Source organism: Telmatherina bonti, assembly GCF_933228915.1.
Source record: "Telmatherina bonti genome assembly, chromosome: 22".
In the NCBI taxonomy this organism is placed as follows: domain Eukaryota; kingdom Metazoa; phylum Chordata; class Actinopteri; order Atheriniformes; family Telmatherinidae; genus Telmatherina; species Telmatherina bonti.
In genome coordinates this window covers 14,734,988-14,761,576 of record NC_136631.1, presented here as the reverse complement: position 1 = coordinate 14,761,576, position 26,589 = coordinate 14,734,988, and the positions used below count along the sequence as shown (strand labels likewise).

The 26,589-nt window shown below is 43.5% G+C and overlaps 1 protein-coding gene across 2 annotated transcripts in view; it reads right to left on the bottom strand.

Moving 5' to 3' along the window:
• Positions 1–21,665, bottom strand: part of LOC306772364 (cysteine-rich motor neuron 1 protein) — a 33,263-nt gene extending 11,598 nt beyond the window's left edge. Inside the window, exons 1-8 of one of the 2 annotated variants that reach the window (XM_079261807.1) lie at positions 21,019–21,665; positions 17,085–17,246; positions 16,646–16,819; positions 9,149–9,391; positions 5,871–6,050; positions 3,542–3,745; positions 1,722–1,850; positions 1,262–1,415 (exon numbers count right to left, since the gene is read on the bottom strand). In XM_079261807.1, coding sequence (XP_079117933.1) covers positions 1,262–1,415; positions 1,722–1,850; positions 3,542–3,745; positions 5,871–6,050; positions 9,149–9,391; positions 16,646–16,819; positions 17,085–17,246; positions 21,019–21,316 — 1,544 coding nt within the window. In that variant the 5' untranslated portion in view covers positions 21,317–21,665. The remainder of the gene's footprint in view (positions 1–1,261; positions 1,416–1,721; positions 1,851–3,541; positions 3,746–5,870; positions 6,051–9,148; positions 9,392–16,645; positions 16,820–17,084; positions 17,247–21,018) is intronic. The other variant, XM_079261808.1, reaches the window with a different exon arrangement.
• Positions 21,666–26,589: the final 4,924 nt, after the last annotated feature.

Genomic DNA, 26,589 nt, shown 5'->3' with positions numbered 1-26,589 from the left:
AGCTATGATGCACCCCATAACGAGGACACCAATTTCAGGCTCAGCAAACAGAGGAGCCTTTCTATGCTGAAACAGCAATAACAGCTATAGAAACAACACTGGCCAGAGCCTCACTGTACAAACACAGAGACACAGAGAGTCTGCCGACCTTGGAGCAAGGCTTTGTTTAAAGATGGTATGAGGAATGCCAAGCAGCGCTTGAGGCTCCAGAGGGATTGAGAAGCTTGGGGAGACATGGGAGGCCCTGGCTTTATCCTGCTGGCTCTGCATAATTTCCAGTGCGGCACAACTGTGATGGCCACAGGCATACCATTCATGACCTGTGTAGTCAAAGTTGAGATTTTTCAGCCATGAAGGATGGAAAACATCTCCTCAGCTGCAATGGTGACTCTAAAAATGCTCTTCATTGTCTATAAATAATCATTTTCACAAGGTTTGCATTCTGCTTTGGATGTGTGCATTAAAATACTTTAAGGATGTCATCAATGCATCCAGTACAAACAGAAATCATTTGATCTTTTTGTTTCTTTATGACGGCCATATGTAGGAGCCATGTGTGACTTCCATTTTCAGACTTCTGAGGCAAGACCTAAACAGCTGCTTATGAAGGATAAAACCAGGACTTCCATCTCTTCTTTTACCCACAAGCTCCTCTTCATCCTCCCTCCTCTCCTTTGCAGACATATCAGGACTCATCTTTAGCCTTGCTTCTGCAGAGCATGGTTGAGCTATCAGCAGGATCCTGCCTGTATACATTTCATATTGGCTGCTTTTGTCCTGATGTGTTTTTGATTGTTGTTTTGAGACAGGATGATGATTTATGAAATGAGAGTGGTGCCTGGGGACTAAACGTCCCGCTACAAAGCACTTCCAGATGTTTGATTGGGTTAAATAGGATTAGAAGGAGAGGAGTAGCAGGGGGCTGAGGGGCTAATGTGGACCTCACAGAAACTTGACTCGCACACAAACAGAAAAACACACACCCGCACGCATATTTATAGACCTGGAAAATGCCCACCATGGTAGATATCCCCCTTTCCATCGTTGATTAGAACAACTATTTCACAGCTTTATACATAATATGGTCAATTTTTACTCAGATTTCCAGAGCCGACACAAGCTTACTGGAATATACAAGCAAGCCTGTGTGTCACATCTCTGACAAACACATGTTTTTCAAACAGGCAGAAAGCATGGATGAGAAATGGGTGTAGATGGAATTGGACGATGAGAAACCCATGGGGTCAGTGGGTGTACGTACACGTATCCATAAGGGCAGGTCTTCGTGCAGGTCAGAGGTCGGCACTTGGGCGTGGGGATACTGCACTCACACACCTCACAGCCAAAATCATCCCTCTCATATCCCATCGGGCATTGCAGAGAACAGTATTTTCCCAGGTCAGGACAGGAGTCATCTGAAAGAGTTGAGACAGAGGTCATCTGATCACGGATACGGCGATCCATCAAAAGAAGCAAAAGGCACGATTTGCTATGCTTGCAGGAACATTCCTGCGATGGAGAGACTTGCAAAGACACAAATAAGCGGTGATGAATATCGGCATGTTAACGCTGCAGTCGAAACCCAAGAGGTTGCCAGATTCTTTCGGTACCAGCAGTAGCCAGCAGGTAAATACGTGTATCAGTTTTTCATGTCACTGATAGTTATTATTTCCTGAAACTTTAACCCCTTAGGGTCAAGGAAAGTGAGAGAGAAAGCTTACTGTTGAGACACTGGCAGAGGAGACATCCGTTCCTGTCCTGATGGAAGCCATAGGGGCAGTCGTTCTCCGACAGGGTGCAGTTTTCCAGGGGTGGGCACAGCAGGGGGCTAACTGTTTCATATGAAGGTTCTGGAGAGCAAAGGGAGAGGGGGAAAAAAAAACCTTAATCACATATTTCATTTAATTTCATTTTCATTTCATTTTTATTTATTTCATTCAAAACAACATAAAAATAAATACAAAATAAGACTGCCAATTAAATATGGCTTGAATGAAAAGGAGCAGAAAGAGCAATCTTATGATATCTCTGCCCCTTAATTTCATGATCATCCATTTGCCAATATTCACATACAACATCCAATTGTTCCAAAGTTTGCATTAAATACCCATTACATTCCTTTCTTTTAATGGCTTTGAAAGCATTTACAGATATTCAAAATGTAACACCATCGTAATTACTCAAAGTGATTCACATTATGCCTCTAACTCTTCAGAAGTCTTTAATATTGTTCTTTTTATGCTTTTCTTAAACACATTGATTGTTCCTAATTCTTTAACTTTTTGAAGCTCATTCCATAAATTTATTCCTTTATTCCTTTCACGGTAACAGTTCGTTCCATTATGAGGGATAAAGTATTCTGCTTTGAATACCCCCCCTGTTTAAAGAAATCTATTATTTTCATTCATTCATTTTTCATACTTCATGTTCTATAGTCCAGTTAAAGTTCATAGGGAAGATGTAGCCTCTAGTAATTAGCAGGCGATAGGCAAGGTACATCCTGAATCAGTTGCCAGTCCATCACAAGGCCCAATTTACCATTTTTCTCTATTTAAAAAAACAAAACAAAAAAACAATTTGGGTGTGTGTTTGAAACCAAACCACTTGAAAAGCTGGCTGAAAATACAAATCATGATGGTTTTAGTGTGAATTGCACACGATTGCAAGGCAGGACATGTCTCTTAACCTTGAAGTAACTATACATAATACTAGTTTTTTTTTTTTTTAAAAAAAATGTTCAAACTGTAAAAAACACAGGCGGTCGTCATCTCACAGAAAATTGCAAATATATACAGTACATGTATATGTGTGTATGTGTGTGTGTGTGTGTGTGTGTGTGTGTGCTTATCGCCTCTCAGGTGTACCATTTCATCCACGCATCTTGTGCCAACTGTAATAGCTACCTATTAACACTGCTGTAAACAGTAATTAAAGATAAACGTCGAGCAATTACACCAGGGTGGGTCACACTGTGAGAGGGACTTTATCTCTATCTCATTGTACAGAAGAGTCTCCCATTAATGAGTCACATATGTGTTGCAGACGTATATGTTCCAGGACAATCAGTGAGGACGACTCCATTTAAATCAGACTCTTGCACTTGGGCCAGCTTTACTGTCAATCTGAAGTAAACGAGGATACTAGAGATGACAAGCGCCATCACATGCACCCCGCCATCAAACACGTTCTGTGGGAGGAGCTTTTCAATGAGCTGTAACTAATTAAAAAAAAAAAAAAAAAAAAAATCTACTTCAATTAAGCAGCCTCCTGCTTTAAAAGCATGCCGTAACCACATACACACAGGTGGGTCTCATTTTGGTGGGCAAGGGGTAATAAAGGAACACAAAGAACCCTGCAGCTTGAAGAATGCTCCGTGGCCTCCCCTTTAATGAGCCCATGCCGACATGGTCTCTGCAGCAAAGTTGCAGGACCACATGAGGCTTTTACATGTGGTATATGCGGCTCATATAGATCTTCGTTGCATATTAGATGGATTAATCTTAAAAGGCAAGCGCTACTTGGTCTTAAGGCTCACACGTACCTTCACAGAAGGGACAGCACTCTCCTGGGATCTTCACTGGGTTTTGGCAGCTCTGTTTGCACGCCATGGCTGTACAGTGCGGGTCTCCGTCGACACACTGGCAGAAGGTGCAGTCGTCCTCCTTCCATTGCTCCTCATGGGCTCGCAGCTTGTTGTTCACCCAGCAGCTGGCCTTAGTGCTGTCCATTGACAGCAACTCCACATCTGGGAGAGAGAAGACACATACAATTTAATTTTTGTGGTGACAATCTCTGCCTGGGTTATTAGCTATCAGCAGCCATGAAATAAGTTAGGTTTTGTTTAAGGCTGGAGCTTTGTGTCTCCATACTGCATCCTACTGTGTCTGAGTATGAGGAGGCAGAGTGAGGGCAGTGCTGTGAGAAGTGGAATACTCCACATGGGGCCAAACAAGAGATGAAAACTGGCCTTTGACCAAGAATTAATGAGAAAACACAGATGAATCTAGATTACTAATTTACAACTAGAAGTGGGAGAGGTCCTTGACCTAATGGGAGCATATCTATGGATTTTAGTTCAAATGAAAAGGATGATGTTTGGAGTATTGTGGTTTTGTCCTGAGAGAGATTCACTCATCGAAAACACAGAAAGGCGGATTACTTTCATTATGTCTGGTCCCTACAGTGTCCACTCGTGCTTTTAGTACAAGTTTGAAGTCATCTGTTTGAGTTTTACTTGTGACCCTACAGGTCAAAGACTAGACCAGAGCTTTATACCATAAATCTCTCTGCAGAGTGAAGGAAACACTTCAAAAATCTTTAAATCCCGTCATTAGCCTTTAGTAGAAGCCATAAAGTTTGAGACAGTTTAAAAGCCAATCTGAGGAGCTATTCTGCTCACCTGGAGGTAAAAGCTGGTGCCAAAATCTTGTTTTCATTTGCAGTTTAAATGTTTTATTTTGTTTTTCAGTGAAGGTAGAAGGTAGCCTGAAAAAAAGTCATGTGTCTGTATGTTTACAGACATAGTATGGCTTATGAAGGTTGAGAGGAGAGAAATGTGTGTATTGTTGTGTATTATTCTCTCATACTGGCAAACCACTGGTCTGTTTCATCCCTCTGGGTGATATTAATATGAGTAAAGTCCATTTTCTTACCTACAGTGCACACTTAGTCCATGCTGTACTGCTACTGTTATAAAAATGAAAAGATTTGTATGTTTAATATTAAGAAAACTAGCGTTAAACTTCCATGAGGCTTGTACGAAAACTTGTTTTTTTTACAACTTGTTTTCAATTACAGTTGCAATGATCTATTTTTCAGGACAAAACAAACCTTTCCAGATTAATTTGGCAAACATTAATGTCAACACACATTCAATATTACTTGTATTTGTTTCTTTTTCTCTCCATCGTGAGTTTTTACAAATTACTGAGTGAAATACCTGGTTCTGCAGCTGCAAAATGCTCCACTGACCAACCGATGAGAAAACCATTTTGATGTTGAATGCTGTGCAGGTTTATTGCCCATTCACTAAACAGCACTGTTAAGACTAATAAAATATAAACTGCAATATCAAAGTTGTGGGATGCAGAACAAAAACCATAAACTGGGAGAAAACTGTTGAGGTGAGGGAAACTAACGAGTATTTCTCTGTGGGGGTTACGTTTCCCAGTAACCTCTTTCACAAACAGTAGAAATAATGCTTCTGTATGACTTGAGGTAAAACTGCAATCAAGTGATCTCTTCATCCAGATTAAGCGTTAATTCTATCGTTCTGAATCGAGCCTTGCAGAAGGAAAGAGCAGCTTGCATCATAAGCTCATAATGAAAGCATGCACATCCAGAAAAGGGCAGACGACGAGGTGTACCTCCAACACTAGCCACTCTTTGTCCTCTTCCTGCTCTCATGCATCCGATTAGCTGTAGCCGAGCAGCTGGAGGCCAAAGCCGACTACCATCTCCATCTACAAGCTTCTGGCAGTCCGTGATGTGGTTGCCATATGCGCTTTGTGCAAGCCCTTTGTGTTTAACAATGCCAAAAACACATATCGACGCTCCCTACCTGGCTTTGAGCACATGTGTTTTTGCAAGTGCCTCCCTCCCCATTAAGCCAGGATTCAGATCTTACAGCTCAAAGCTCTACAAACTCCAACTCTCCCCAGTGCAAATGAGTCCCTGACTGGCTCCTATTATTCCCCATGTATGTTAACAACTATGGAAGCTGGCGATATGATTAAGCCATCACTTGGCATGTGCCAGGAAGTACAGAGTTTGCCAAGTCAGCTTTTTACTTTTCCATTTGAGCAGCGTGATGTCCAGGAACGTGACGCCACAAACAAAATAACGATACGACAATGTAAGCGTGTGTGTACCTATGCAGACAGGGCAGCACTCGCCCTCAGGAACGTAGAAGTTTTCACAGTCCAGCTCAGCACACTCCGCCTTGGAGCAGAAAGAGATTCCTCCTCGGCACTGACACAGCCAGCAGGGGTCCATGCGGTACACCTCTCCCTCGGAGAACTCTTTTCCGTTGTGGACACACTTGGGAGAAACTAAAGTGAACAAGATAGAAAATATGAACTCTGTCAACGTTAAACTCGATTCCATGTGAGAAAGGCAAAGTTTAACAGGTTTGATTTATAAATGAGTCTATGATGAAATCAATAGAAATTCATTCACATCTGATCATGTTTTATCAGTAAGGCATATGTTTATCTACTCCAAATGCTGCAGAGAAACACGCGGAGGGCTGAGGGTTAGGTCTTTGGGGTGGAAATGCTATTTAACAGACAATGAAAGTGAGTCAGTGGGGAGGAATTTCACAGGGATCTATCAAGTCTTGAAAAGACTCTGGACTCTTGGAGGGCAGAGTAAAAAGAAAACAGTATGGGTCGGACGCTTTGGCAGGATCTGGGCTCACTGCAGTGGTGGCAGGTGGAGTGAATCAATGCTCTGGCCTGTCTTTCCTAAAAGCATCTAAGCATATCGCTTTCACTTTCAGCTACAAATCTACCAACCTTGGACTAAGACTAGTTTGGTTACATCATATCCTTTAAAATGATCAACAAGTGTCAAAATGTGTCTGAATCCATGCACGCAATATGTAAATGGATTTTTTTTTAAAAAGGCTGAAAAATAACTACAGAAACGCCAAAAGAAGCATTCAAGATTAATTATGGTGTTTTTGCAACCAGAGGAACAGGAAGATTACAGCATAACACCACACCACAGTAGTTTAGTTTCCCCAGCATTGCAAGATCAGAGTAACCGCACCGTGCCTTTTCACCAAACACACTTCGACATGAGGAAAGTGAGACAATGTGGTTATGTAAGAAAGTCTCCGCACTCGCAGAGGAGTGCTGGTTAGGTGAATAAATGTATTGCACAGATGGAAGCAGATGTGGGGGTGGCTGTTTCTATAAATGAGAGCAGAGGTTACAGCAGCATCTGTACACCATACCTTAGAGTGCAGACTCAAAGCGTCTGAGCCAATGACCCCATGCCTCCCGACAACCAGCGCTGCACTCTTAACACAAAGCAGGTGCTGCAGCCGAGTTGAAAGCCAAAGCGGGGATTTGTTGATCTTTTATTTTCCTCCTTGCCATTTTTTCAGCCTTTTTCCACCCCCCCTCAAACCTCCCCTCAGTCTTTATTCCTGCCATCCCGCTTTGCGTGCAGCAAAACCAAGCAGAGAAAATGCAATATGCACTTTAGCTGGTTGAAATCAAAAGGTGAGGCAACTGCTTTTTAACGCTCACAGAAGCAATAGGAAGTCACATGAGGGGATGCTCACATGTGATTTCCGCAGTGTTTGTTAATGGTAATCCTTAAAGCAACTTGCAGCACAGAGTCTAAATTCCAGTCATGCTTTTTGATGTTCAGTCTCCTCTGAATTGAGGTGAGGACTGAATGTGGAAATGCACAGTCTGTAAAATATTGACCAAAAGCTTGTCTAAATCGTTTACAATGAACTGTCAATCTGGTGTCTCTTTTGGTGTTAAAAGCATAAAAAGGACATCCAGAGATAAAAAACTGTCCCAGACATAACTAATGATGGAATTCTTCAACATCAGTTTAACTATCCCTTCCCTTTTCCCCGTTATCAACCATAACTTTTGAGAACAAGGCCGTTGTTGCATTGCGTGTTTATAACAAAGTCAAGCTGAGCTCCCTGAGAATCATTAGTGTGGTGATCTCAGCTTTGTTGCAACACAAACATAAATCTCAATACAACATGTGCAGCGCTGAATCAATTCCACAGTCCAGCCTGAGAACATGGGACATACTCAGAAGAAGTGCCAGCGATGTTGTTGAAAAACCAGCGGCTAAAAAGCGGGTCATCTGTAATGTCGGGTGACATTAGGTGAGAACTGATTGGCCAGATTTGCAGTGCCACACAGATACAGCTATTCTACAGCCAATAGTGACACAGGGTTCATCGTTTAAGGAAGCCAAAACACACAGGTGGCCTTTATTGAAACTGCACACACTGACCCTGACTAAATATCAGCCCCCAGCCAAGCAGGCAATGGAAACAAGTTAATCAGTCCAAACTACACACACAGAGACAATGCCAGGTTGTGCAAAATGTGCACAAGTGTAGTGGAGTGTGGCGATTCAAAGCAATTTAAACTTAACATGATGCTGTAGTTATACATGTTGCTTTGGAGGCGGCTGCAGGGCGGGGGTGTCGACTCAATGCACGTCCTTGTCCTCGTTCATGTGCCCATTTGTGGATCTTTCCTGACATGCCACGCAATCATGCAGGCCTAACGGACAGTAGGAGCAGCACAAAAGGCATCAAGCCCCAGGTCCAAAGAGTGGCAGACACTTGTTATCAAAACACTGATCCCATGGCCCCCATGGTTGCCATTCAGCCCCCGCCGGCCTGCCGGACTCGATTACTCTCCCCACTGGCAGACTGGAGCACATAAAAAGCATTCCCATCAATGAACTGTTGAACCTTTTCCCTTCTGGATGTGTGACCAGACAGGAACCCTTTGACACTGCACTTCTGTTGAGCAAATTGGTAGCCTAAGCACTTTTCTGGTCAGTGGGCTTGTTAAGTCCATTAATTCCAGGACACGGCACTCATTTATACATCTGGTGGGGCCAGAATGGGAATTTGTTCTGTTGGTAAAGCAGCGAATATTTGTTGGGCGTGCAGAGTAAACAGGCCAATACCACAGCCCCCCCCTCCACTCCCTGTCCTCCTAGTCTCCTGGCTGTCTCTGCTTCACAACAGGGGAACGCTAAAGTTTCAACATCTGCTTTCTCTTGCATCCTTTTCCTTCTGTCTCTATTTCACCAGAACCCCCCCCCCCCAAAAAAAAACAGTCATGGTACATCAGCTTATCTGCGACCACTCTCTGTTTTGCCTCGTTTTAGATGATAAAAAAAAAATTGGTGGCTGCAACCCTGAAATGACTGAACCGAGGCAAATTAACACTTGGATGCAGTGATGCCTGATAAAAGCCAGAAAGTAATTATCTAAGCAGCACTTTTTTTTCTTTTATTCTGTTGCCATTTCTTCAGCAAGGGCGAAAAGTTTTATTCAAAGAAAAACAACTCTCTCCAGTTACAACTGTGCAACTGCTGCTCGTAGTGGGGGAGCGGTGACAGTGGGTGGAGAAAAGTTCAGTGCAATCACCTTTCTGGCACTCGAACACATCGCAGCAGTCTCCCGGCTGACCGCTGGCCTGACTAAGTGCAACAGGATGCTGTCCACTTGGGCACTGGGGCTTGTGGCAGGCACGGAGGTCGCAAGTGCACTGTGGTGGTATGGAAGGGCAGCAACCAGCAGGTGGTGTGTAGCTCTTGGTCAGGACTGAACCCTTGGGGCAGGAAGGCACCTGCAGGGGAGGACATGTCACCCCAGCACACCTCAGCACTTCTGCAGAGAAAACACACACATGGATACACATTCATGTTAACATAAAAGGTGTGTGAGCAGCTGAGAGGGTTATGCAAACAAAAGAAACAGTGATAGAGACAAACACAGATTATGATTTTTTTTCATTCCTCCCCCCCCCCCCCCCCTTCCTTTGGGGTAACACAACCTTCCACTGCTCTAAGCTCTGACAGCGCAAACACTGTTCTCCTGTGCTGAGTGCATGTTAGTGAGACGGTTGCCTGCTTGTAGCAAGCCACTTAAGAACGATGCTGCTCATGTTTCAGACTAAAGAGTTCGCACAGTCACCCAACACAAACTCTGCGTGCAGTCATCAAATCCCCACTTCAGTCTGTGAAAGCTTTACGGCATCGTGTCAGAAGTGGGAGCGGGGCTCCCTCTCTCAACATGACAAGGCTCTCTGCATATCCTGTCGACGCGACTGTGATCCCACCCAGCCTGGCTCAACTTGCCCACAATCCAAACAGCCTCTCATGCTCTAAAACCAGTCATTAATAGCAGCCAACCTTCAACAGAGCTTTTCTTCATTCCAGTTTATAGACTCCCCTTCACTTAGCATACCAGGATGTGTTTGTCTATTCATCTGCAGAGCCAGCATAATAGCTCTGATATCCTTCATTGGAGGGGGGGCTGGGGTACGGCTAATCTGGGCAGAGGTCTTAGAAGTGTATTCTGGAGTCTTCTCCAGAAAATGAAAGAGGATCACGCTCTTTATAGATATTGCATGATATTTTTTTGGTTCTCTGTGTTGCTGTAATGTACACAAGACAGTCAGAGGTAAAGTACTGTCCAAAGCAGACTGGTTATAAACTGAGACATCGGTCCAATCACAACGTTATGCTTCAGATCCATCTAAAGAAAACAACATGATGCACACGTTGCTGCATTTTTTTTTAAAAATACTGCACAAAGTGGAAAAGCTGTATTAACTTATGCAGGGTCCATGGATGGAAATGAGGAAAATGTGGTAAACGGCACATCTACTGGAAACCAGCTCATTTACAGGAGAAAATGTGTCAACAAATGACTGCACTATTTAGGAGTTAAATCAAGGAGGCTATTATTCAGTAATGAGAAATGCTTGACAATCTTTGCATACATCTGGTTTTTGAGGAAAGGGAATGAAACAGGCGGAGATTGCGTAACAGTGCTTGAGGTTTTTTTGTGCTGTGAAGTTTCCAGACTTTTGTTGATGGGCTTCCCAGACTGATGCTGTTTCAATAGGCCAACACAAGTCTCAGAGGATGTGCCTCAAACCGGACATTCAAAGACTGGTAAATGGATCCCTAAGATGGGGGGAACCAAACTAGTATGAAGATTTAGGGTCCAGATTGTTCGCGCCCCGATATTGATTGTCCTCTGCTAGTCTTCAACTCCACAAGCAGACGTTCAAATCAAACCGTATATTCTCATTCATTACAAATTTGAAAGTTATATTCCTGTATCTGACCCGATGCTCTGCTGGCATGTGGTTAAGTATCGGTTTGATGTCTGCTTGGCGAAGAAAAAAAGAGAAGACGGGCTCTGGCTGTGATTGCAGTAGTCTGGTGGGTGGAGGGAACATAACTGACAGATGAAATTGAGGAGAAGGGAAATGTTGATTTTTTTCTGGCTCCAGATAAATACAGCAGGAGTGTGAGGTATCTGTACTGTACTGTTTACTCAAGCAATGCTGGAACAAGTGAAGACTGCCATAAAGCTCTCATTGATAAACTCTGTAACTGAATGGTGTCATAGAAATTGAAGGAAAAACCCCTGAATTAAGAAAGGCCACAAACCTTTTAACGGTTTTTGGCCAATTTTCAATGCTGAAGTTAAATAAACTCTTGTTAGAGGTGCTGATTGGCTCGTGTTTTACTTCCAATAACGTCTAATGCAGTGTGCTGCTGCTCAGTTGAAGACTGGTTTTGCATATGAAAACCTCAGGCTTTTAAAAGCCACAAGAAATGCACTGGGGCAATCTTGCACAAAGTTCTGCACTGAAAAACACTTTCTGTGTATTGTATGTGCCTCAGAGAAGGCTGATTACTCTTTCAGTTGTGATAATGCCCGGGGTTAGAGAGCTCTGGGAAAAGCAGCTGGCAGACACATCATTGTCATTCAAATGAACAGAATTGTATCCATCTGTGGAAACGGTCCAAGCCTTGCAGGTCTAATTAATATAATTTTTTTTTTTTTTTTTTAGTTGGGACATTTAAAAGCACAATAGGCAGACACAGAGGATGGAAAAAGTCAGCAGCTAATGGATTTTATCCTGAGCCGTTTGTGCTCTATCTTTCAGCATAAATGGCTATAATTAGTGAGTCAGCGACCGCAGAACCAATCTTTGTATCACAATGGTGGCAATACTCCAGCTTCCACGAACACAAAAGGCCCTGATTTTGTATGCTTGATAAATTCTCGCTGCAGATTAGGCAACATGTGCGCTTTTAATACTCAAAGATAGCACAGAATGGAAAACCTTTGACCATAAAGCACAACTTGCAACAATATGTGATTTCTCCTGGTCACATTCACACAAACACAATGCTGGTCTGGAGAAGGTGAGATGTGGAAATTGCCTTGAAACCACAGAATGGTAAACAATGCATATATCTGGCATCTCTGCAACTCATTGAAGAAAGAAAACTCCACCACTCAAGAGGGCTTTTTTCTTCCTTTCAGGACTGGCTACAAGGAGCACAGTCTTTCCCCAAACCAGAGCAACTCAACCAGGCAGAGGAGGCTGCGTTGACAGCCTGAGTTTACTCATGGAAAAACTGCACAATGTGAGTTCTGTTCACCAACTGACTTTGGAAACAAGTCAGGAGAGAACAAAGCCGTCTCAGTCCAGCTGCCCTCTGTGGGTTTCTGCTCTGTCCTCAGGTTTTGTAAAGTTGTTCCACGGAGGGACACATCAGGGCCGTCTCTCATGTTAAGCTGTGGGGGCCTGGCCCCACGCCCACCTGCTGTTATAACTTAGAAAGTCAGCATTGTTTACTATCTACCTGGGTATATGCGTTAAGTAGCGAGGAGCAGGTCTGAAAGGGAGGTCCAGGCCTAAAAGCAACAGCAAGGTCACTAGGTAGAAACCCTTCACACCAAAGGCTCGAGGTGGCAGAGTGCAGGCATGCAGCTGTCGGAAGCCCTGGATCCGCTTTATGACTTGTTATCTCGCTCTTTGGCTAATATTTGCAGATTTAAAAACATGATCTCAGCCTCCAAAGTCACGCTACAGCGGAGGTGTGATTGAATGAGGTCATGAGAACGTCTGCAACTTGTATGTCAACATTTGCACATTGTTGAACTCATGTAGGGTCACGTGTGAAAAGCAAGTATACACAGCGTATGTATTCCATTGAAACTCTGTTGGTAGATGGAACAAAACAAGACCAGCGACAAACTTTAGACTTCAGTCAGACTAAAAGCCTGCTACCTAGGCAGAGAAGCACAACTGTGTTCAGCTGCATCTGATGAAAAACCACAGGGTAAAACTAAACTTTGCTCCAGTGGGCTGCACATAAAGCACTCAGAAACAAACCTGAAGTATTATCACATGTAATGTCCATAAGAATCAGCTCTTATATCCTGAATAAGTAGAAAACAAGTCAATGGGAGACACTGGGGTGTCTCCCATAGACAGGCAAACAGTTACTTTTCTATTTTGGCAGTAAGGACAAGAATGATGATAAAGCATATGGGTCAGAGAACACCAGGAGCTGGGTTAGCCTCCAGTTGGAGTGTCTTTAGTTATGGCTGAGTCAGTAAGGAGGAAGGTTTCAAGCCTGGAAAGAGGGAATGGGTTAGAGCTGGGCAGGTAAAGGGGGGTGTAAGACATTATGTGTGTGTGTTTGGGCTTTTCCTGTTGGCCCAAAGTTGCCTGACTTTGTTAGTGGGCTGACCAAGAGTTGTAAGTGGATTGACAGAAATCCTAACATGCCTTTAAGGGATGTTTTTTGTCTCAACAGTCTCACAGGAGCTTTGTTTCCTCTTCTAAATCACTCTCCAAACACATAAATACGAACACTCTGGGAACCGACGGGGCCACGGCTTCCTCAGACAGCACACAAACACTCAGCACTGAGACGTCTCGTGCCCCTGCCAGCCGGTGGCGGTCTGGCTCGGCCTGTAATAGTCCTGCCACAAAGAGGCTGCAGCCAAGCAGAACTAACGGTCCTTTCACAAGGATTGAGAGAGGCGGGATGGAGGTGGCATTTGTAGGCAAGCAGATTTGTGAGAGGGAGGTCAGCTGGTGCTTTGGCATCACAGTGGGCACCGCATCCCTGTCTGATGAGACACTTGTGAACTACCACATGCATGTGAGGCCCAATTTTTCAATCTAAACCCAATATTCGGTCCAGAGTGTGAGTAGGTACATTGGTTAACTTAGTCAGAATAACCTAAGCTTTTAACTTTCACCAATTCTGATCATAAGTTAGCATCAGTCATATGAATCACCAGTGATGTATAGCCTGCTCTTGTGTGCTCCTATCAGTGAGCAACAGCAGGGGAATTCCTTTAAAATAGCACTGAGGCAGCCTTATCGTGAATGAAATATGTAAACCATTCCAGAGAGTAAAATTACTAAACACCACCCTACCACGACCCTGGGGCTTGTACACAAATACCTCAACAAACTGGTTGGCTTCTCTTGTGATTTCTTATCTTCCTGCATTTTCCCTTCCTCTGCTACACTTATCACATCCTCTTTCCTCCCTGACATGTGGACAAAACGTCTGGTGCACCATGTTGCTTCTAGCTCAATGATAACAAATTATATCAGTGTTTTGTTTTTTTTTAATATTACTAATACACAAAGCATCGTCACGTGACGAAACACTGACAGCAGTGATGTTGAGCTTTAATATATCAGTGAGTCAAAGTGAAAGCAAACTAAGAAAAGCATTGGTTTGGATTTGGAACCTAAAAATCTTCTGTAGGATTTGTACTGGAATCGTTACCACCTGGCTAGCATGACTGGGTGAGGCGCTGTTCCTGTGAAGACAAACCACCAACCGGACTGGGCCGCAGAACTGATGCAGTTTTATCCAGTCCAAATCCAAACTGATATGAAAATGAAAACTGAACCAGTTCTCAGTTTTTCAATATACAACAAATAAACCCAAACTGAACCAAAAGATATTAAGACTTTGAACTGTGTGTCTTTGGAGCAGGTGTGCTCTCTAGTAGATCTTCCAGTTCATTTAGTTCCATTCCTTTAACTCCATTTTCATGGTGACAGCTAAATGCTGAACTTGATATTTTAGAGCAGGGGTGTCAAACTGCAGCCCTGGAGGGCCGGTATCCTGCAGGTTTTTGTTGTCTCCATGCTCCAACAGACACCTGACTGACACTCAAACAGGTTGACAAGAAGCTTCTGGATCCACTGATTTGAATCAGCTGTGTTGGTGGAGGGAAACAACAAAAACTAGCCAGATTCTGGCCTTCAAGGACTGGGTTCTGACACCCCTGTTTTAGAGAGTCAAACCTATAAACCAATGGGTAACATCATCTTTTAGAAGCAGTTTGTTGTAAAGACAAGCGCCATCAGTGGGGCTCTCATGCCATTGCAGGCATGTTTGCAGGAAGCAATCACTCAAGCAGGACATGGCAACACGGATCCTAATAAGTGCCTAAAGACAACATGGTGTTGACTGAAACAGTCACTATGGAGTCCATCAGGACCATAGTTCCTTCCCACAGAGTCCAAGTCTGGTTGCAGAGGAAGCTCCTGCTGATGACAGACAAAGGAAAATCTCTGCCCAGACATCAAGACAAACAAGATAATTATCTCACACAGACACATGCACAAACACACGCAGGCACACTGGCTGATAGGCTCATTGCACATATGCGATGATATACGGTATCGGCACATGCAAGCATGCCCGTGTGTGCATTGATCCACATGCATGTGTATCGTTTAAGATAAAACAGATGCATGCATCCTGCTCTTCTGCTTAATAACGGGCTACGAGAGGGGTGGGTGTGTCCTGCGGTGAAAACTCATAAGCTGCTGAAAAATGTTGTTTACAGTTTTCACTGGTTGGAGTTTAAACTGTCATTCGGTGGGCTCAGGCTCGGAGAGGAGTTACACAACACAGACAGTCCATCTTTCATTGTAACACGAGATGATACGTCTACACAATATAATGTTTGATGAGCACAGTTCCTGTGGGATTTACTGAGTAAATGGCTCAAGATAAACATCCATACAGCTGTACCATGGATGTTCTGTAACAACCTCTCTGTTAGCTGTAGACTAAATAAACTTTAATGTGTCTTCGTGGCTCGTTGCCAGGCAAAGTACTGGCTATCTAAAGAGATGGGTTTTTTTTTGGTTTTTTTTATCTCGAACTCCTCAGAAGGAGGGGAAAAAACATGCAGACAGGCAGTCATATTTACATGCGATACACTTAATCTGTTCAGTAGAGCACCAAACTAGTTTCTATTCAAATTTAGATTCAGTAAGGAGAACTGTACCAAAAACAGTTGGAAGTTCAGTGAGTGCAATTAGCAACAGTCTTGTTCTATTTTGCAAATGCCACTCAGGAGGAAGGCGCTACTTACAGACTGTCAATCTACCAGACACCTCACAGTCCCAATGAGGAAACTAAACTCACTCTGCCAATAATGTTTTTTCACACAGACGTGTCAATCAAAGAGGCAGAAGAAGAGCAGAGGTGAAGAGAAATTCTCCTATTCTCCTGCTGTTCTGGATTCATTCACACCTTAATGACTTTTCAAAGGTTTTGACTGCTTCCTTCGGTAACATTATCTACTTTGCCCCATTCATATCTTTCACTTTCAGTATCTTTATCAGTTTTCTCTGCTTCCTCCTTTCCTACATGGTAAGTTGCACAATAAAATATATTATATATATATATATATATATATATATATATATATATATATATATATATATATATATATACATATATATACATATATATAGTTTTACACAGTGATTCTACTACAACATTTAGAGTTTCTTTAGTCAGCATCAGTACGTTTCCTTTTACACATAATTGGTTGTGACATAAGGAATGCCGTGCCTGTTTCAGCTTGAGGGAATCTGACCAGGTATTACTTCCTGTATATGAATGCTTATATTAATAAAGATAAAATATTCAGTTCACAGATGCAAATGTAACCATGCGGTCTCAGGATTTATTTCAGAGACATGTATAACTGAGCAGAGTGCAGCCACTGGTTGCCTTCTGTGCAGCTGTCAGTCTAGAGACACTTGAGGGTTACCTGCTGCTTCTTGGCACTGGCTGCGGTTGATGTAGGAGAAGTGGTGATGGCAACTCTGAGACTCACACACACAGCCCTCAGTGGTCAGGTTACACCCGGAGAACATGCACGCTGGGTTGGACGGTCCCACATACTTCTCTCTGTGTCTTTCTCTGTGCTCGTGCCTCCGACCATCTGAAATCCAGCAGCGGATGCACAAACCACAGTCATCAATGAGTCATAATGGCAGCACTCGAGGGTGAGTGTTAAAACCACTACAAAAATCCGTAACCCGTGTGTCATTACTATAACATGCAAGTAGCATTAGTCACCTCAGACAAATGCATTTGTTATAGATTAGCTCCTTTCCATGAGCAGCGTTACAGCCTCAAACTCTGATTCATTTCTTGTGTGTATCTGCCATTTTAAATGTAGAAAGAGATGGAAAAGTAAAGCCCACCTGACTTACTAGCCTTCGTGCAAGTTTCTTGGTCTGGGTAGGTGAAGGACCCCAAGCAGGAGTGGTGGGCGTCACACACACACTGACCTCCAACTCGGTCACAGCCTGTCATCAGAGGACAGTGCTCGTCTTCAAGACCTGCATCTGGATGGTCAGGAAGTACTGTGGGACACAGCAACAAGAACAAAGTTCATCAGGATTAGACTCGTTTTTCCATTTTGTAGCACATTTACATCAACCATCTGATCTGGGAATTTAAAAAAGTGCTCGTCCATTAGGATAAAAAAAAAAAAAAGATGAAAAAATAAAAAAATAAATCAACATTTCTTTATCAAAATGGTTAAGTCAGGCAGCTTACCGCCTCTGTTGCAACACATTACATTGGCACACACACACAAAACACTGAAGTGACCAGTCTAATACTGGGCTGCAATCCCTCCTCCTTTCTCCTTGTGCCACACTACTACAACCACTGAGCCCATTTGTTTGCTTTTGTTCCACAGCATGGGGCCCTCCCAGGGTCTCCATCTTTGCAGGATGCAGCAACGCCTCCTCTGAACCGAGGCCATTTGTACCATACCCACATATTGTTGCTTCACCCAGTGAGCTTTACCCCCGAGATGCCACTGCAAGGCTTATCCCCACTTGGATGAAATTTTAACGTTACGAAGGAATGTCACATTGGAGCCTTGTGAGCGGAATATCCACCAAGATCCTGGGATTAAAGGGCCCCAACATACACATTACCCCTAGTGTTCCCTTCACATTCATCCATGAATAAACACACATATATACCCCCAAATTACCCTCCTTCATTGCTATCCAAGAGTAATAAGAGTGGCAGCAGAGTAAACAGGATAAGACAAACTATGGCACAGACTATCCCCTTCCCAGGCATTTAGTTCTCAGGCATCAAATCAACAGCGTGGAAGCGTGACTGCAGTTTGTCAAAACACTCTGGCTTTTTTCTCCAAATAGCAACACACCGGAACAATGCACGAGAGGAAGAGGTGTCAAAGGTTTTAACCACCCAGCACATGACCTCTTTGATGCGTGCCTACCCAGCTACTGTAGAGACCCTACATGAAAAAGGAAGAGTTCCCCTCAGCTAGGGGTGGAAAAACATGATGCGATTCAAAGCGGGAAGAATCAAAAACTCCATGGCTTTGCTTTTAAATGCCACAGCTGATAATAAAACACATATGTAGATCTGTATTAATCCCTAACAGATGAGAATGTCACATCTCTTGCTGCGATAGAAAAAACAAAAAAACAAAAACGAACTTCTGAAGTGAATCAGCAGGACTGAAAGAGAAAACAGTCTTGCGAAAGCTTGAAGCAGATTTTGCTGAATAGTCCTGTGCTTATAAGCACCCACGGTAAACTCTGGCCAGTGGAAGCGAGGTAGTGTTACCTTTAACCTGAGCCAGCCAACGCTTTTAATAGTTCTCCCAGGCAGCCGGTGAACTGGTCGAGCACAAGCAGCCTTTTCAGAATGAAAAAAAAAATACAACCCAAACTTTCTCTCTGATTTCCTTTCACCCTAAAATGATCCTCACCTCCACATTTTTTCCACCCTCAGGCTTTCCTGTGTTTGCAAGGGTATTTTAGTTTGAGACAGTGGCAGCGCTTGTCTGCGAGGTGTTAAAGCTGGCATGTAGAAAATGAGGCAGGAGTCAAAACAATCAATGAAAGGCTGGGCAGTGAAAACATTGCAACTAATTTTAGCATGACCCCCCCCCACACAGTGAGCTCCATTAATTCTAACCAGCCTCAGCCTAAAACCGTTTAGACTGACCCAAGTCTGTTTTGGTCCCTCCTGGTTATCTGTTATCCGGTCTGGCATGAGTCTAGCCAAAGTCTGTAAGGCTTCATCGCTGGGGGATTCCTCTCTCAGCCATTGAGACTGCTTGTCTTGGCATCCAGAGCCTGGATGGGAAAGCTGACCTCTAGAGGCCCTAAGGCTGATAGCGAGCTTAAAAGGAAGTCTTTGAAACGTTAGATAATACAAGAGGAAGGGACATGTAGAAGCCATGTGAAGGAGTGCAGTGGACATAGCGTCCCTATAGGACAGGCATCCTGTTACACGGTATGTTAAGTATCTCTGGCGCTTAAGGTACTTGGCTTGAAAAGATGGACACAAGAAAACATTCTGAACTTTAAAAACAATTGATTCAGGTCGGACTTATTTAACCCAGCTGGGGCTTAAATGACCAGCTGAGCAGGTGCACGCTGACAAAGCAGAAACAATAGCGCTTGTTTTTGTCAGTTTAAGTAATTAAATGTCAGGATAATAACGGTTTTTAAAATGAGAAACATTGTGTTTTGGAAAGCTAGTAGTACTATTTCTTGGACTTTGCATGATCATCCTTTGGTTGTTGCACCTTCAGGAATAGTGAGATTTATTGGCAGCAAATTTTGGGATGACATTTTTTAAAGGGGGATATTACAAATTAATTCCATGCACAAAAGTTCTTTGGCAAAACATTACATCTCCAGGCTGGGAACACTGGTATGTAGCTTGTTCTCGCTTGACAACGCAGGGCCAAACAATAATACTGAGGTATTCTGCTCATATAGTATGCAAAGTGTCACCTGTGCTATAAAACCGCCTCCACACCAGCAGATTTTGACCACCCAGTAAATCAAACTGTGAGCAGTAAAACAAGGGATCAGAAAAAGCGGAAACATTTACCCCCTACTCTTGATTGCAGGCCTAATCACTTTAAGACCCTTGCAGCTTGAGGAGGGAAATCTGGGATCAGCCTCCAGCAGCCTGCCAACTATGAGCCCAAAAAACACACTGGGAGGTGTTGATTTACCCCCACCTAGACCCTTTGGGATATCAAGGGTGTGCGTATGTGTGTCTGATTTAGGGGGTCAGCAGCAGGACCAGAGGCATGACTCAGTCAGAGGAGCCATTAGGTCTCCCACTCGTTCCAAAGCTGTTAAGTTGCAGAGGAGATGTCCTCCAGACGCCTGTGCATGAGGCATAATCAGCACCCCCTCTGTCCCCTGGGAACACCTGGGGGATGGAGAACCCTGAAAAATCGTATTTGAGCACCGACTTGGACCACCCTACAGAGAAACGATGGAAGGACAGGGTCAGGAGATCCAGACCCCCGTTGAGACCTGCTTACTCTCCTACAGTACTGTCAGTCCTCTGCAATCATTCAGAAAGAAAAGGAACAGAGTGCAGATGGCATGTCCGGAGGGGGTCTTTCCACTAGTTATTTGTTCTTCAAGGGAAAGCCATTGCTACCGACCTCATTCACAGCGAAGAACTTAAAGCCCTGTGCCCCTCTCTGAAGCTGAGAAAGTTGCTCAAATTGTGCGTTAAATGACCACATGAAAGCTTGGCTCTGTATGGCGGGACGAGAACCGTGTGGCTTTGTGAATTCACAGAACTTCAAGTTAGAAACTGAAATTGTGTTGTCAGATTGTTAGAGGCACCCTGGACAACACAGAAAAACTAGCCATGTAAACAATACAGGTGAAATGAGGGGCAATTTGTTTATCACAGTACTCCATGAATAAATGAGAAGTCATCCACCTTCTTGCAGACTCGCTCTGCCCTGTCTCTTTCGTCTCATTAAATGTTTAATAAGAAAAAAAAGAACAGAATCTGCTGCAAACAGAGCTGCAACTTAGAGCCAATTGACTTCTCCCAGATGAATGGTCATGCCTCTGAGTTAAGAGTCAATGAGGCTTTGAGGAGAAGTAAGCTGCTGAACAGGACTCCTCTCCTGGCAGTCAACAGCTCGTCAGACTTGGAGAGCTGATGTAGGCAGCCTGAGAGAGGTTAAACACTGAGACATTCCCTGCAGTCAGGTTTAAAAAGTATGGACTCTATCCAACAGCATCTACACATTCTTTCTATAATCCATAAAACTGAGCACTTTAAGCTAAGTTAAAACTACTGATTTACACTCACCTTTACAAACTCCAATTTCAGGGATGGTGGCAACTCCGGTTTTGTTTCCAGAGGCACAGGTCAGTCCCAGTGCGCAGTAGCCGTGCGCCCAGTCCGGGCCGCCGCAGGGTTCCCACTCCAGCCGGGTGCACTGGTCACAGCATCCGCACGGATCCCGAGCCAAAGTCCGGCCACCTTCGCAGCCGTGCGGGGGTTTGCCGGGACAAGTCCGGAGGCTACAAGGCGTGCACTCATGCGCCGAGTGCGCTCGCACCAGAAACAGGACATGCAATAACACCACGGAGATTCTGCTGTTCATGTTTCCTAACCTGCTTCAGTGAGTTTTCCCCGAAAAAAAATAAACGATCCACTTCTGTCAGATGATAAACCACATGAACTCACCGCGATTTTCTTTTACGTCACCTCGACGCAATCCGCAGAGTTGTCAAAGTCTCGTGTAAAAGTTTTATGAAAGCGTCTTTCCTGGCTGTTTCTTCTTCAGCAGCTCACTCCCAAATGCAAACGCACCACGAGACAGGACAGGAAGGTGCGGATGCGTTTTTAAGTGGCAGCAATATCCAAAGACGAAGACGCTTCGGCGTGACAGCAGGTAGACGCGCGTCCCTGAACGCCTCATCAGAACCAATCCGCGCAAAGATCCAACACTGAGGTTGCGCACATCTGCTGGGGCCCGCTGCTACTGTCAGCCACACACAAAAAACGCAATCTGAGTCTTAAATTGACATACAGGCATGTAGAAATTAGCGATGCACCCCTCCCACTGACTGACACAGGCTCCGACCAGTCAGAAGGAAAGAAAGGAGGGAGGATTTCAAGTGATTCATCCGTGTCCGAGAACTTGCCTCAGTCCTGCTCAGTGATGTAGCTTTGAATGTTAAAAATATAAGTACCTCTTTGTATTTCAGATTCCATAGGGATGTGTTGTTTTATTCCTGTTTAAATCACAGCGACTGCGTGGGAGGGGAAAGGGGGGGGGTCCTTCAACTTTACTGTAAAGTTGGTGGGGATCATTTTATTTTGCAGACTATTTACAATTAGGGTCTCTCCTACATTGCTTTTTTATTCTAATTTGTATCATAAAGCCATATAATATGCTATATCAAGGCTATGTCATTCCTCAGCTTTACTATTGTGTGTGTGTGTGTGTGTGTGTGTGTGTGTGTGTGTGTGTGTGGGTGTGTGTGTGGAGTGTGAATGTGTGCCTACTAGTGTTTTTTAGGTGTCTGATTGTGTATACAGATGGCTGCATGAAGGTAAAAGGTCGTGTGAGAATTGCTTTAGTGGTGTTCATATGCTTGCGTTGACAAATGGATGGTCTGGATGTGCTTTGGCACAGCTGGATGTTGAGTGTCAGCGTGACGCACCCAGAATAAAATAGATGTTTTCCCAAAGTGCATCAAATCTAATGATATTTGTTGTCGGCATAGAATTTCCCTTTTAAAACCCCCAATCAGATGGGATGACTTTTCCCCCCCTACTACTATGTCAGCACACAACAGCACCTCCTTCATTTGCAACATCTGCCTGGAGCCACTCTCTCCAACACAAACACAACACACAGGAAACCAGCCCCGTAGCACGCATAATCAGCCCTTGCAACACAAATCAGCTCTTGTCCTCTGCCTTTCCCTCCACCCTCCCTCCCTGCATCCCCTGCTTGAAGCACTCGACTGCTGGCTGGACACCCATGTAAGCTGATGACAGACCAGACCATGACCGTGGAGAGCCCAAGTTTCCGAGCACTTGCGGAGAATGAGGCCAGATGGCAACACTCACTAGACCCTCATTCTGCTATCATGGATTAGGAGGCTGTTTTTGCTGCCAGCTGAAAAGGTTACAGCAGCACCTTTGGGTTCTCTCTCTATCTGTCAATATGAATGCTTAGTAATACTACAATGACAGCAATATACTAGAATCCAGAATACAGTCATTCTGGATTCTCTCTAAGCATGCTCCCCATATCAAACATTGCAAACTTTTTATTTTAAGTCTGTCCATAAGTCAGGATATTTATTATGTTGGTGTAGTTTTTATTTTCCCCTCCAACAGCTTGGGTCTGAGTACTTGTAGCTTTGCAACAGCCATGTTTGTGTGGGTTGGTGGACTCTTAATGGAGCCAATAGGAGAAAAGGTGGGGCACTGAATGGAGTTTTACAAGGCTTGAATACGCATGTGTGTGTGTGTGTGTGTGCTAATGATGTTCTGAGTCACAGATCTCTGAGAAAATACAGGTCATCAGCTTCCCTCACGTCTGGATTAGAGTCCCGGGTGTGAGGACTCTGATGCAGGTTTTGTGGACATTGCTCCAGGTGACCTAATCATCCCTCGTTCACGGTGTGGGATGTATCTCATGGATTATATGACATCTGTTTCTACCTGACACTTCTGGTACCCTTCATCACTGTGCAACTGTGGAAGCGTTAGGCTTGTGGTGAGGATGTGCTGCCAGGGATATAGATGAGTGTGAATGATGGTTACAGTGGTGAACCAACTTGCAGCAGCAAGGCTAATGGCTTTGCAGGCTGAATGTAGAGTGTGACATGGAGTGTTGAATGCATGTTGAGTGGACAGTGTGCAGCACACCTGATTGCAAGACCCTGGGATGTGCTCAGAGTTTTTTTTTTTCCTCCCAAGGATCAGTAAACCATGCTTCCCATCAACGGTATTTAGCTTATCTTCGTATGAGCGCATGTTGCTGGGCTGAACTATGCTTTTCTTATCCAGACCAAAAGGGGTGGGGGTGGGGGCAAGGAGTAGGGACATAATGGCAAAGCATACTTACAGCTGACAGAGTTTCTAAGCAATTAAGATGTTGGGTAGATGACAGAAACATTAAGCATTTAGCGTGCATGCTTAGCAGCACATACACTAATGAATGGACTGTTCAGACCTAGAGCAGATGACATCATCTGTTTTACTCTAACCAATGAAAAAAACAAAGTGTGACAAACATGAAAAAGACCTATATACAAATATAACTTCTTGTATAACAAGAACATATAACAAATTGTCATAGAATGTACTGAGATAATAAGTAATAAACAAAGATAACCTCTACTCTTCTCCATTGCTGCCAACCACTGAGATTCTTCATTATTTTCGACTGCAACGGACTTGTAGGCAAAGTCCACAAAAGCACAGATTTCCTATGACCGGTATGGCATTTCCCATCTCATTGTCTCTTTTTCTCCCACCACTGTTTTCTCTTTCTCTCTGTGAGGTCTGTTCCAGTGGTTGTGTTTCTTGTGGGGACGATAATAATGTGTTTTGACACCGTCAGGTCTCCTGCGGTCGTCTTCTCTCTCTGTCCTACAATAACCTCCAAACTGTGATAGCAGCACTACAGAGTGGCACTACGGAGGTGCGCAGTCTCCTCTTCTTTGTCTCTGCATGCCGCCGCTTGAGCTTTAAAGAGTTCTGTGAGATCAAACAGACCTAAGGGTCAGAGAAATTACTGTTTTCTGTGAACAGTACATAAATTCAGTGAGAGGTACATCATCAATGTTGACACGTAAATCACTAATGTATGAGATTATATGTCTTCTCACTTGAGAAGATTTGACAGGAAAAGTGCTGGAGGAGTCGTCGACATTTTTTAACAAGAGTGGGTTTAGCTAAAGGATCGCCATTAGGATTTCCCAGCTGGTTGCTTCCTTACTTTGGTTCTGACTGACACATCTCAACAAATATTGAATGTAATGGAACTGACTTTGGCGATCTTCACTTTTCTCTATTGGAAAAGTCAAAGTTTTGTCTTTTAAAGAAAAACATTGCCTCTACTAGATAAACACACACCTATGAGGTTTTAAGATAATTTGACTTAATGACTTCAGTTTTCCTGTAACACCACCATGGAGTTTATATTTATGATTCAGTCACGGTGTGTGCAGCATTTTGACACTCTTGGATTGGTTAACTTGTGATCAGATGCAGTCATTCTTCCCTCCAGAGAAAGACATTAAACACTTGAACCTTTCAGCCCTTGACAACAGGTCACAACTTGAACAACACTAAAGCCTTTATTCATGTATGAATACCTGAAATAATCATTAAAGTTCTAAAAAATACAGATTTTAACTATATAAAATGTGATCTATGATAGACAGCATACCATCTAAGTATGAAGTGAGTTAGTTTGGTTGTTTCAAGTTTTAGTTGGATAGAGTGACATCTAGCTGACTTTTCCAACTTAGTTGTTTCCTTTAAGTCAACCTGGAAAAATGTTAGTTTAACATTAAACAGAAAAAAGAAAAGAAAAGAAAGTATAAGTAACAAGTTAGGAAACTTACAGCATCTTTTATAGCATCATTTTCCTTGAATACCTCACTGGTGAAACTTTCATTTTAAGACATTTTTAAAGTAAAATGAGCAAAGATGAAAACCTTATGTCAAATTTCTCTACATAGAACACCTTAAAATGTTAGTTAGTTGAACTCCAACTCAAAACACTTATATGATTTGAAGTAGCTTCTGATTTGCATCTCAAGTTCTCTCCAGCAAGTAAACCTAAGTCCAATGTAGACTCTTGTTTTCTCTCTTGCTCTGTTACTTCATTTTTTCTTTTTCTAGTTTCCACCAGTGTGTTGATATCCAGTGGCTGACATGTGATGTGCTACCAAAAAGCAAAATGCAGTTGTCATGTGATGCCTCCGGCTGAAATACAAAGTTGTGATGTACATTTTCTCGGCAGAAGGATTCTGCAGAGAAGTGACGACTCCAGGAACGTGCCTAATGAGTGTCAGTGTGCCATCAACACATGTTACAAGCACAGAAGAACCAGAGAAACTTCAAGAGCCCATCCTATCCTCATTTATAAGATCTGAATGTCAATTTTCAGGGTTAAACAGTTATCCTTATGCATTTTTTTTAAGTCTCATTGGACAGAAAAGCTCCCCTTAATTTCCAGGTTGGAGGTGCAAATATGTTACATACTGAGGTAGACAGGGGCTACATGTGGCATGGTGTTTAGCACTGTGGCCTCACAGCAAGAAGGTCACTGGTTCAATCCTTGGCTGGGGCAAGGTTTGGACAGTGTGGAGTTTGCATGTTCTCCCTGTATATGCATGGGTTCTCCAGCTTCCTCCCACCATCCAAAGACATGCATGTTGGGTTAATTGGTTACTCTAAATCACCCATAGTGTGAGCATAAGTAGTCATGTGGTCCTGTGATGGACTTGCAAGCTGTCCAGGTTGTACCCTGCCTTTCACCCAAAGACTGCTGGGTCCAGCTTCCCCACAACCCTGAATTGGATCAAGCAGTTAGGAAAATGAATGAAGTAGACAAGAAATGACCAGGCTGCAAAGAAAGAAAGAAACAAACACCCATCCGTTTTCTCAACCACTTAATCCGATCAAGGGTCACAGGGAAGCAGGAGCCTATCCCAGCAATCAGTGGTCCAGAGGCAGGGCACACCCTGGACAGGTCGCCAGTCCATCGCAGGGGCAACACAAATAGACAAACATCTATTTATGCTCACATTCACTCCTAGGGACAATTTAGTGTCACCAATTAACCTAACAAGAATAAATGAATGAATGAGTGATTGAATGAATGAATGAATGAATAAATAA